General features: G+C 40.4%; 1 protein-coding gene and 1 pseudogene across 1 annotated transcript in view; both read left to right on the top strand.

Annotated features, from left to right (window-relative positions):
• VWF (von Willebrand factor) overlaps positions 1-13,297 on the top strand; it is a 224,737-nt gene that overhangs the window by 73,869 nt on the left and 137,571 nt on the right. Inside the window, 1 exon segment of the mRNA XM_043514792.1 lies at positions 6,583-6,686. Coding sequence (XP_043370727.1) covers positions 6,583-6,686 — 104 coding nt within the window.
• Positions 8,081-8,225, top strand: LOC119850256 (annotated as a pseudogene).

The following is a 13,297-nucleotide window of genomic DNA, read 5'->3' as shown; positions in this document are numbered from 1 at the left end:
TTCAAAAACCAGTCGGAGAACACTTCAATCTCTTTGGTCACTTGATTACAGACCTAAAAGTGCAATTCTTCAACAAAAAAATTTCAGAAACAGACTCCAACAAGACTGCTGAATTGGAATTAATTTGCAGACTGTATACAATTAACTTAGGCTTGAATAAAGACTGGGAGTGGATGTGTCATTACACAAAGTAAAACTATTTCTCCATGTTTATTTCACCCCCCCCCCACACACACACACTGTTTCTCACACATTCTTCAGAGTAGCAGCCATGTTAATCTGTATCTGTAAAAAGAAAAGGTGTACTTGTGGCACCTTAGAGACTAACAAATTTATTCGAGCATAAGCTTTCATGAGCTATAGCTCGCTTCATCGGATGCATTCAGTGGAAAATACAGTGGGGAGATTTATATACACAGAGAACATGAAACAATGGGTGTTACCATACACACTGTAATGAGAGTGATCAGGTATGGTGAGCTATTACCAGCAGGAGAGTGGGGGGGGACCTTTTGTAGTGATAATCAAGGGGGGCCATTTCCAGCTCACCTTACCCGATCACTCTTGTTACAGTGTGTATGGAACACCCATTGTTTCATGTTCTCTGTGTATATAAATCTCCACTGTATTTTCCACTGCATGCATGTGATCAAGTGAGCTGTAGCTCACAAAAGCTTATGCTCAAATAAATTTGTTAGTCTCTAAGGTGCCACAAGTACTCCTTTCCTTCCTTTTCAGTAACTCTCGGCCCATAGCTACACTAGGAAGATGCATTAGGTTGGAAAATTAGGGTTAACTAACATGATGATAAACATGACTTAGCATCTAGAATAGATAAGTAAAAGTAGAGTTTTAAAACACGCTAGTCTATCATGGTTAACACATTTTTTAACATGACTGTCTGTGTCCCTGCTAAGGGCAAAGTTGTGCTTAGCTTTGTGTTAGTTAAAACATGTTAGTTAATGTGTTCCAACAGGATGCACTTTCCCAGTGTAAACAAAGTCTCTGAAGGCATTTTTCTCCCTTTCCTACTTTACTACCCCAGCTTACGGAGAGGTGGAATGAGAGAATCTGAGGTTCCATGAGCAGGGGAAAAGTGCAGGACAAAGCAGATCACAATTAAACACAAATAAAGCTGATAGGACTGAGGAACCTTAAACATTTTGAAGCCTAAAATGTTCTTTTTAATTTTTAAAAATGCTTTGAGAAATCTTGTACCGAGAACGGGACATGTAAACAATTACTATGCCAAACGGTGGGTGTTTCTCGCACATCCCCAAACAGCTGGAATCTTCATCAACTAGTCAGCCACATAAATCCTATGAATGCTCTCCCTGAGCACTGCTAATGAGGATGTGAGATGGTGTGAACAGCAGCTATTCTCCTTACAGTTCTCTGACCTTCCTTGAGGTTACCTCCCCACGCAGCCATGCCCATGTACCTTAAACTGAGAGACTGTTAGATCTCCTGTGCTAAACAGGAGAAGGCATCTACTGGATGCAAGATTTCCATGGGAAATGTGACTGTTTACAGACAGAAGTGGTGTTAAGGCAGTATGTGGCATTTTTCTTTCAGTCATTACAGATCTGTGACCCAGCATGGTGTTGGGGCACTGGGCTGCCAGCTTCAGGATGGAAGTTAAAAACTGAGCTTCTGATCATGTGGTTTTGGAGGCAAAATTATTAATATCCCTAATTCCCTGCCTATGGTTTCAACTGGATAAAGAATTTGTCACTTCCTGCCTTTAAGAGTCTACACAATTATTTCATAGTTGCTGCTTTTCTCCCCAGCGATGGCTGCATGTTAGTCTGGGCAAAATGACATTTATCTGTGTAGTCTGTGCTGTCAGGAGTAGATTGTGATTAGCTCTGTATGAGTGTGTGAATGGCTAAGGGGCCAAGGAGAAAATGCACCAATCTTCCCTTCATTAACCCCTTCACCATTGACCAGTCCCAGGTTTTGTGCCCAAGGAGGTTAGCTTGGTCCTACTCAAGCCTAGTGCTGACAGTGGTGCTAAGTTCCACAGAAGAGCTGGGAAGTGGAAGGGTAAGAGTGGGGCCACAAACACAGTCTTCCTATGTATCACCAGGAGCTCACTTTGAAATGAGGGAAACAGAGCAAATGCTGCACCTTTTCAAAGGGCATAACTGGGATCTCTTCTGGCCCGTTCTCCCTCTGTGCTACTGGAGGTATGGAGATTGAGTCTGAAGCAATGCCTCTAGAACATCACACTGGGGAAGTGCACCTCTGCCCGCATCTGACCTCCATGGGCTTGGACTTACATAGCATAATAGTGCCCTTGAAAAACCATAGAGCACTTTGGGCTGCATGTGGATAAAAGGCCCTCTGTAATGTAAAATGCTTTGCATTAAAATTCTGGGTTAGTTGTTATACAAAATGTAAGTGCCAAGAAGTGTCAGATTCAGGCTACATAAAACCTTGCGTATGAGCTAAACACGTTACTGAGTGAGTAGCTGTCTCTGGAACCGTCAGGCATCAAATATTTAAAAGAACAAAACAAAACTGAAAAATCCCTATTCTGTGACCTACATACACTACAAAAGTAACATGTGATTTTGAAAACTGAGAGTAGGTCACTACCTAGTCTTGAAAACAGCTTTCAGAAAGTTTTTTAACCATGTCTTGTCTTGGCAAAATTATAGAAAGGATAAATTGAACTGTATTAGTTGAAACTGCTGTTTTGAAAACCACACTATTTTTTATCATTGGGATTCTCAAACCTTTTCATACCATAAACCACATTATGTGGGATATGTTCCTCCCTATTGCCCTTATCTCAGCTTCTTTTTCCTTCTGCTGCACTGACTTTATTACAGGACTCTCAAGTATATTATTCATCGTTTCTGTTACACTGGTATGGACGATAATATATTAAGTGTATTACTAATGTGGCCATTCCCATCCATTGCAAACTGAAAGAGAAAATGTGGCTTATTTTGCCTCGCTTATATTCATGAAAATATTCTTTCTTCCAGTCATTTTTCTCAGCTACATATCAGGCGGCTAACCTGAGTAGTCACCTGTGTTGCCCCAGCCACTCTGCTAGTGCATGTCTATCTACCCATGCTGGGGAGCACCTTCTCAGCCGTTATGTAGACATACCCCATGTGATCAGCCAGCTCTCTGTGGACTTCTAATGGTCCATGGACCACAGTTTCAGAACCTGTGTTTAGTATTGAATAGATTGGGGCCAGTGCTAACCCTTTGAACTGATGCCAAGTTCTAGGACCTTGTGTGGAAGTGCAGAGATATTCTGCTGACTCACCCTGGCAGTCAGACTAGATGGGTCTCATTTCCAATTCAGACATATGAAGGACGCAGACGTGATTATTTCACTTTGACAGTTAAAAGTGAGCAGGTGAGTTTTGAGATTTTGGGCCTTGGTGAGGGGAAATATTCTGTATTCCAACAGGCCATAAACCAAAACCAGATTTTAGCAAAACCAAACCCATGTTGGTTTTTGCCCGACTCCATAGTTGTGGGCATCTCCATTGTGGAAAGTCTGTGATAAATTTAAGAAAATTCAGAGAAAAGTAACCGAAAGAGCTGAAGGTCTGGAAGGACTGATTTCTCAAGAAAGAGATTAAAAGAACAAATTTGGCCAAATGTATGTGTATTTGAAGAGGAAGACACTTAGTACACTCTACAGGCTAAAAGTCGAGTAGAGTTGGACCTTGCAAAGGGAATTAAAACCAATAGTAAAAGGTTCTATAGCCATATAAATAAGAAGAAAACTAAGAAGGAAGAAGTGGGGCCGCTAAACACTGAGGATGGAGTGGAGGTTAAAGATAATCTAGGCATGGCCCAATATCTAAACAAATACTTTGCCTCAGTCTTTAATAAGGCTAAAGAGGATCTTGGGGATAATGGTAGCATGACAAATGGGAAGGAGGATATAGAGGTAGATATTACCATATCAGAGGTAGAAGCGAAACTGAAACAGCTTAATGGGACTAAATCGGGGGGCCCAGATAATCTTCATCCAAGAATATTAAAGGAATTGGCACCTGAAATTGCAAGCCCATTAGCAAGAATTTTTAATGAATCTGTAAACTCAGGAATAGTACCGAATGATTGGAGAATTGCTAATATAGTTCCTATTTTTAAGAAAGGAAAAAAAAGTGATCCGGGTAACTACAGGCCAGTTAGTTTGACATCTGTAGTATGCAAGGTCCTGGAAAAAATTTTGAAGGAGAAATTAGTTAAGGACATTGAAGTCAATGGTAAATGGGACAAAATACAACATGGTTTTACAAAAGGTGGATCGTTCCAAACCAACCTAATCTCCTTTTTTGAAAAAGTAACAGATTTTTTAGATAAAGGAAATGCAGTGGATCTAATTTACCTAGATTTCAGTAAGGCATTTGATACTGTGCCACATGGGGAATTATTAGTTAAATTGGAGAAGATGGGGATCAATATGAACATCAAAAGGTGGATAAGGAATTGGTTAAAGGGGAGACTGCAACGGGTCCTACTGAAAGGCGAACTGTCAGGTTGGAGGGAGGTTACCAGTGGAGTTCCTCAGGGATCGGTTTTGGGACCAATCTTATTTAATCTTTTTATTACTGACCTTGGCACAAAAAGTGGGAGTGTGCTAATAAAGTTTGCAGATGATACAAAGCTGGGAGGTATTGCCAATCCGGAGAAGGATCGGGATATTATACAGGAGGATCTGGATTACCTTGTAAACTGGAGTAATAGTAATAGGATGAAATTTAATAGTGAGAAGTGTAAGGTTATGCATTTAGGGATTAATAACAAGAATTTTAGTTATAAGTTGGGGACACATCAATTAGAAGTAACGGAAGAGGAGAAGGGCCTTGGTGTATTGGTTGATCATAGGATGACTATGAGCTGCCAATGTGACATGGCTGTGAAAAAAGCTAATGCGGTTTTGGGATGCATCAGGAGAGGCATTTCCAGGAGGGATAAGGAGGTTTTAGTACCGTTATACAAGGCACTGGTGAGACCTCACCTAGAATACTGTGTGCAGTTCTGGTCTCCCATGTTTAAAAAGGATGAATTCAAACTGGAGCAGGTACAGAGAAGGGCTACTAGGATGATCCGAGGAATGGAAAACTTGTCTTATGAAAGGAGACTTAAGGAGCTTGGCTTGTTTAGCCTAACTAAAAGAAGGTTGAGGGGAGATATGATTGCTCTCTATAAATATATCAGAGGGATAAATACAGGAGAGGGAGAGGAATTATTTCAGCTCAGCACCAATGTGGACACAAGAATAAATGGGTATAAACTGACCACCAGGAAGTTTAGACTTGAAATCAGACGAAGGTTTTTAACCATCAGAGGAGTGAAGTTTTGGAATAGCCTTCCAAGGGAAGCAGTGGGGGCAAAAGATCTATCTGGCTTTAAGATTCTACTCGATAAGTTTATGGAGGAGATGGTATGATGGGATAATGGGATTTTGGTAAGTAATTGATCTTTAAATATTCAGGGTAAATAGGCCAAATCCCCTGAGATGGGATATTAGATGGATGGGATCTGAGTTACTATAGAAAATTCTTTCCTGGGTATCTGGCTGGTGAATCTTGCCCATATGCTCAGGGTTTAGCTGATTGCCATATTTGAGGTCGGGAAGGAATTTTCCCCTTCCTCTGTAGCATGGGGCATGGTTGACTTGAGGGAGGCTTCTCTGCTCCTTGAAGTCTTTGAACCATGATTTAAGGACTTCAATAGCTCAGACATGGGTGAGGTTTTTCATAGGAGTGGGTGGGTGAGATTCTGTGGCCTGCGCTGTGCAGGAGGTCGGACTAGATGATCAGAATGGTCCCTTCTGAGCTTAGTATCTATGAATCTATGAATCTAGTATTACATAAAAGTGAAGGGCTATAAATATAAATAATGGGATGAAGTTAAGACAGGAAAAAATAGGCTGAATATACTGACACATTCCCCAATCCTAAAATCTATTAGTCTGTGGAATACCCTCTCAAGGGAGCTGTTCCTTTGGTCATTAATCTGCAGTTGGCAGAACACTGGCAAATACTCCCAGCATCTGCAAGGCACCAACCTAATCAGTTTGCTTTATCAGAGCTACAAGTGGCCTGAACCATGCTCTTTTCTTGTGGTCACAGTCGGTTTCACTTGATACTGTTTCTTTTTCTTTTCAGTGTTTGTCCTTTGACTGCTAATCAGCCTTAACTCTACTTCTGGCTTCTTATATAGCTCACTGCATGCTTCCCCTCTGCTCGTCGTAGTAGCCATATTCCTTTTTTCTTTATCCTTCTTCACCCTATCCCATGTTTAGTCTTTCTCATCAGTTCATTAGTAAGTTCTCTTGTGGCCTATTCGATTTTACTGCCCCAGTTTCTCTCAGCAACTTCAGCCAGTGTCCAGTCCCTTCCATCTTTTCCTCCAGACTAGAGGTGAGGTTGCATTTCATGCATCTCTGGATTTGTTCAGGATAGTCTTGTCTCCTTTGCTATTGCATCTGCATTTTCTCATGTTTGTTTTCCTTTAGTGTGCTTGTAATTTATACTAGCAGATATTAAGGGGCCAAACTCTTGATAAAATGTGTGTGTGGGGTTTGTTTTTTTTTAGGTACGACATGAAAACAAATGCGTTGTTCCTGAGAAGTGCCCATGTTTCCACAATGGAAGAGAATACGCTAAAGGAGAGACAGTGAACAAAGACTGTAACACTTGGTGAGCTATTTGCATTGTATTTTAAGTCTGCAATAATGATTGACGATTTTTAAAATGTTTTCTTCCCCCCGCCACTTACTGAGGGAAGTGGGAATAGGAAAGAGGATGCATTAAAACGTTGGACTAATAGCAGTGAAAAGTGCTAGGTGTGCCCTTGACCAGCACTGCATGATCACATCTGGTTAGGTCCAGAGTATGATTATTCATAGATTCATGGCTAGGGGAGGCAGTATGACCTAAAGGATAGAACACTGGACCGGGACTCAGGAGAACTAGGAAGAACAAAGGAAGATAAGAAAGGCCATACTGTATCAGACTAAAGTTCCATCTAGCCCATTATCCTGTCTTCCGACAGTGACCAATGCCAGGTGCCCCAGAGGTAATGAACAGGACAGGTAATCATCAAGTGATCCATTCCCTGTCGGCCATTCCCATCTTCTGGCAAACAGAGGCTAGAGACACCATCCCTGCCCATCCTGGCTAATAGCCATTGATGGACCTATCCTCCAGGAACTTATCTAGTTCTTTTTAGAACCCTGTTATAGTCTTGGGATGTCCTTTCTTTTGGATTGTTGTTCCTGTCTGCACCAGCTAAGGAACAGATGTACAATAAGTTAAGAACAGGCCTTATGTACATAAAGACATAGGAACATAAGGCTCTATGCTCTGCCATTGGTCAACTGGGTGACCTTGGGCAAGTCACATCACCTCTCTGTTTCTCAGTTTCCCATATGTAAAATGGGGATAATGATACTTAACCATCATTTGTAAAACACTGTGACACCTACTGGGAAAAAGTGCTGTATAAGAGATAGGTGGTGGTGTTTGTTATTATTACAGATTCATAGGTTTTAAGACTGGAAGGGACCATTATGATAATCTATTCTGACCTCATGTATAATACATGCCATAGATCCTCACCCATTATTGTGATACCCTGGGGCCTTGCTATGTGTCTCCTCAAGCTTCCTCTGTAAGAAATATTATACATCTGTATAATAACTGTTCATGTCATATACATAAGATATGTTTTATGTCATATATAACTATTGTAGACAGGTAACATGCAGTTTTGTACAGTAGATTATCTCCTCCTCCCTTCACCTAGCATGAAGGAGGTAGGTATCATTATTCCTGGACTAAATGTGTCATGTTCCTCTCAGGTGGGTAGTCTATATAGGATTAGGTTCTATGGCTGCCATAAGCTAATGGTGTTGCTCTATTAGCTCAAGTAGCAGAAGTCTGTGCTCTGGTGCACAGAGGTTCTAAGTTCAATTCCTGTAGCTTGGTTGTGGTGGGGAGAGTTCCAGCTGCAGCACCAGAAGTGCTGTGTTTGCCCCAGGCACAGTAACTTGCTCCTCCCCTTATCCCAAGCACAGTTACCCACTTTGCTTCTGCTCACCCTGGCAGGAGAGAGACCATGGTCACGAAGGTGGTTTTCCCAGGGTGAGGCTCACCCATTGCACTGTGGGTGTGCTGACTCCTGCGATTTCCCCAAATGCGGGAAACTCGACTGCATAATTTGTCATAAGAGGCTTGATTTTTAAAAGTGGTGAGGTCCCAGCTGTTCCTATTGAAGTTATTGGGAGCTTCTGGCTGCTTAGCACTTTTGAAAATCAGACTGCTTATTTAGGTGCCTTATTATAGATTTAGGAGCCTCACTTGAGGCTCCTATTGTTGAAAATCCTGGCCCTGAGTGAGCAGTGCACACCTGCTGCTGTAGCAGAAATAGGCTGGGGGCAGTTTGTATCAGTGTGCTGCTACTGAGAAACTCTGGCCCTGTGTGTCTTAGCTCTAACAGTACAATGAGAGCTACAACTACTGCTAGCCTGTTCTTAGGTGGTGTCAGTAGCATGATCAGTGGTGTCAAGGCTCTAGTCTTGCCTGTGGTCTGCCATTTAGGCAGGCTGAATATAGATTTATACTCAATATGCATGTTCCCATGAAGCTCTACCAGTGTATTTCACTCCTCGCCCAGAGCATTGCTTGTTGTTCCAGCCTTGTTACATCTGCAGGCGCCCCCCAGCCCTCAGATCAGCTGACATGCTTACATTTGGACCTACAGCATCCCCTTGCTATTACAGTCCTGAGGGCTTCCAGATACTGCTATGTCCTGGCACTAATAATAGCAATATTTCCTAACTCTTGTGTAGAACTTTTCATCTGTAAATCTCAGCCCACACAACCTTGACCTTTGGCAACCTCTGCTATTCTAGTGGTAGGCCTTGTCTGCACTCAAATGTGCACTAAAAAAACTACATCAGATTTAATTCACACCTGCTAACCCGTGTGTGCACATGCTTATTTTGAAATACAAGGGTATTATTTTAATTTTCAATTGGTAAAAGCTGAATTGAAAAAGGACATTTTAATTCCAAAATAATCATGTCCACAAACTGACGCACACCAGAATAACAAACAGTATGGCTTAAAAGCCAATGTAGTTATTTTGCAGCAAACTGGTGTGTAGACTTCCAGTAGAATTCTCACCAGTCTCTCAATGCTCTTTAATGCTAACTCACCTACAGTATCCATTTCCTTTTCCTGTTCTGGGCCTCTGTTTAATAAGTAGATGCTATTTTGTAATAAACAGGGTTCCTAGTTTTCTGTGATTTAAAAAAACAAACACAATTTTCTGTTAAAATAACATAAAAATCTGCATTTTTCCATGATTAAAATGAAATGCTGAACTTCAGTTTCCCTAGCCACAATGTATATAGGTATCAGTTGAACACAATGTTTTATTGATATATTTACAATTTTTAAGCAAGTTTGAAGCCTACCAGTGCCATCAATCATTAAAATAAAAAAGTTAATAGAATAATCCAGTCACAGTGCATTGTTTCTTTATTGTTTTTGATGGCCCTGCTGTTTTAGCCTCTTGTTTTCATTTCTTTTCATTCAGTTTATGTTGAGTGCTTTCCATGTGTTCTACAATTGTCTGCCTTCCAACGTAATCTACAGCTTTGCTGCATACAGAACAGAACAGCACATTACCAGCAATGTGAAATTTGCCCTTGCTAAACTCAGTGACGTGGTCTTTAGGGGTGATTTTTAAAAGTTTTTTTGGCATGGTTTTCATAACTTTAATTACTCATGGATGGAGGCTGAAGTGAAATTCGAGATGTATTAAAACATGAACCCCTATAGGCTGTTGAATAACCTCTATGCTGGAAGCAGTTTAGTGGAGTATGTTTAGCTATGTAAATTTCAAGTGCATTCAAAATCAACCACAAGGGGGAGAAGTTGCATGCATTGAATAAGTGGCATTGGTACTTTGAGTAAAATTAAGTTAACACATGTTTTTATTTTTTCATAAAATGTAAAAACTAAAGAGTCTCAGTAACAACACCAATTCTGTGTTTTTCCCTGGCAAACAGAATTCTAGGATCCCTTATAATAGAGCTAAAAAGCTATGGTTTAGCCTACATGCCCCTCTACACTGTAATTCCTACAAGGTTGGGGGAGCCAGATGTGGTGTTCCCTGACACAATTAATAAACAGTTTCATATTGCAGTGAAAAAAAGACTAATGCAGACTAAGATATTACACTTTCAAAAGCAACTAAGCGACCGAGGAGCCCTAAGTGTCCCATTTACTTTCAATGAGACTTGGCTTTTAAGTGCCCAAGTCACTTTTCAAAATAGGACTTAGACTCCTAAGTCACATAGTCTCTTTTGTAAATTTTACCCAAGACATTTACTGCCCAACTCTGTAGCAGCTTTCACAGTTCATTCTCAACTACATGAGAGGACATCAGCTCCCCAACAAAGATTTTTCTTCTAGGGTCCCTTAAACAGCAGTTATTTCCATAATTGGGACATGGTCTTACATTCCTAACGGATACAAGGTAGATTTGAACCCAGTCTCCAGTAGCCTTTTTTGTGTTGTTTATATGGAAATACTAACTTTCCTATAGTGATTCCTAGGGAGCTAGTTCCTACACTGTAGATCTGGAATATTATGCTTGAGAATAGGGGGAAGAGAGGGTTTTGATTTTCTTTAAAGAGTACAACTTTCTTTCATGCTTCAGTTCTTAGTAATCTGAGATGATTTAGGAGGTCAGCTACACTGACAACTTTATTGAGGCAATAATATCACTGTGCAAGAGGAGAGTATTGTGGATTTTTTGTTCTTTTGAAAATCTATGGGCAAAATTCCACCCCCTGAGTTTTGCAAGAATACAGTGCATGGTGATTTCCATAGTCATTTCACTTATTTTCAGTCATTTTTGAATTTTGCAATCATTTTTACAAGATGCCACATTGCTCCATTTTTGCAATTTTTCTTTTTACTTCTGATGTGATATTTGCAAAATTGTAGTGATAAAAATGGCCTTCAAATGCACACCCAAATACACAAATGCTTTTCTTCTAAAATGAAGGAAGGTGGGAAATGCATAAAATAGCCAGTTTTTCTATTAGTGTGAAGCTTTTCATGTTTGCATCTCATTTCAATTATTATTTTTAAGCTAAAATTGGAAAGTAAGGTCTAATTTTATGAAAAGTAGAGTTTGAACAACATACTGGGCTTGTAAAGTTGCATGACAGCTCTCAGCATACATCAAGTTAAGCAACATTTAGGAATCAATATGAGAAATTATTACCACTCTGAGAATATCCAAAAATAGATAGTTTGCATTTTGGAAGTCAAATCCTCCTCTCTTTTGTTTTCACTTTTTATACTGCTTTTGGAGGAGTTCTCATTCTCAGTTGTTCTTAGCCAGATGTGGACACCTGCAAACACAATATATGAGTCAGAGGTGTCAGATTTGGCATTTACATTCAGCTTGACAAGTGGGAGACCCTACTTCATGAGCAACAGAATGGCTCTAACCCTAAGCCAGTGGCAGACCTTTTGTAATGCTATGTGCTGGGAATTCAGTACTTTATGTTTGAGCTTGGAGCATCATTTGGAATCATCTTTATGAAGCATGAAACAGTAGAACTGTGCTTATCTGAGTTTTGCTAAATCACACACTTCATAATCTGTACAAAAATGGTTGGTCTTGCTCCACCTCTAAGCAAACATTTAATAGCAGATCTTCAATTGATGTTTCATGTCACTGAGACTTCATTGTTTTCACCAAATGTACTGTAGAATATTTACTGTATTATGAAGCGTTATCCAAATTAAACTACAATTAGTCTCATTTTAAGGTGGTAGGCTGGGACGGGAAGGATCTAGGGTCACTGCCCAGCTCTGCCACAGACTTATCTATGTGATTTTGGGCAAGGGATTCAGTCTCTTTGTGCCTCACTTTTCCCAGCTGTAAAGTAGGGATAAAACTCCCTGTACCATACCCTTTATCTGTCATGTCTATAGAGATTGTACATTACTTGAGGCAGAGGCTGGCTCTTAAAATATGTAGAGCGCTTAGCACAGTGGGACCCTAATCTCAAGCAAGGTCTCTAGGCACTGTTCTGACACAAATAAATAATCATAATAATGGATGAAATAAATGAAAAAAGGCTGTGATGCATTATTCTTGCTTTTCATGTTGTTTATTCCCTCTCCTGTTAATTAGCAACATTCAGTAATTCACTGTGGCCCTGATCCAAAGTCCTTTGATGGCTGTGGAAAGACACCAATTGACCTTCAGGGACTTTGGATCGGGACCTCTGGATCTCCTAGTTACCAATGTGAATTTGAAATTGCCTGCTGGGTGACCTTGGGCAAGTCACTTCCCCACTCTCTGCCTCGGTTTTCCCATATAAAATGGGGATAATGATACTACCTCCTTTATAAAGTGATCTGATCTGGCAGTAAGGAGAAAAGACAGAGAAGGAACGAGTAAGAAGGAGGAAAGTAAAAAAAGAATATTTCCTGCCTCCTTTTTTATAATGTCTGTGGTTTTATATGAGATTAGCAGTGCAGTTCAATTATTACAGTAGCAGTGAGGCATGATGATCCCAAACCACTAACTTGACCAGATTTCCCCTTTTTCTAATCAGCTACTCTTGGTGCACAGTGAAAAGCTGGCTCTGAGCCTATTCTGCGGCATGAAAGAGGTTGGCTGGCCTCTTACTATGTGTGGCTTGTGGTAGGCCGGATAGTCTGAAGCCCATCTATCTCATAGTTTGGTTTGACCGCCACATTAGAATTGACCAGGGGCTGTCTTGCTTAATCCATCCCTCAGAGTATTGTCCTGTCAGACTATGAGGTAACGTCTCAGATTGCTGGGTCAGATAAAATACCATTAAGAATGAAATGCATTTAAGAACAGGGAGACTTCTTTGGACAGGGATGGTATTATACTTAAGTAATACAATCTGAACAGAAACCATTGGCAGACTGAATTACAGACCTGGTTTCTTGGTCCGCAAACTTGGTCACTAGAGTAAACAGAGTAAACACATGTCCTCTTGCATCAGTTGGATATTAAATCTACTACTATTTTGGCTTCCTATGAGGAAAAAGGGACACTATCGCAAATAAAAGAAGGGCCAGTCACATTATGCTTCATATTTAACATGTAATGGTCTTGGGGGGATAATAAAACTGTTTTTGTAAAAGGATATGCTGAGCAGAACAGGATATCCACAATCAAACACTAACAGCATTATGAAATATTCCAGCACACTCTGCCCAGCCCTCTTCTTGTTATAAGG

This window comes from Dermochelys coriacea, chromosome 1 (assembly GCF_009764565.3).
Source record: "Dermochelys coriacea isolate rDerCor1 chromosome 1, rDerCor1.pri.v4, whole genome shotgun sequence".
Classification (NCBI taxonomy): Eukaryota; Metazoa; Chordata; order Testudines; family Dermochelyidae; genus Dermochelys; species Dermochelys coriacea.
The sequence above is the reverse complement of the archived record's forward strand: the minus strand, read 5'-3'. Positions and strand labels throughout refer to the sequence as shown.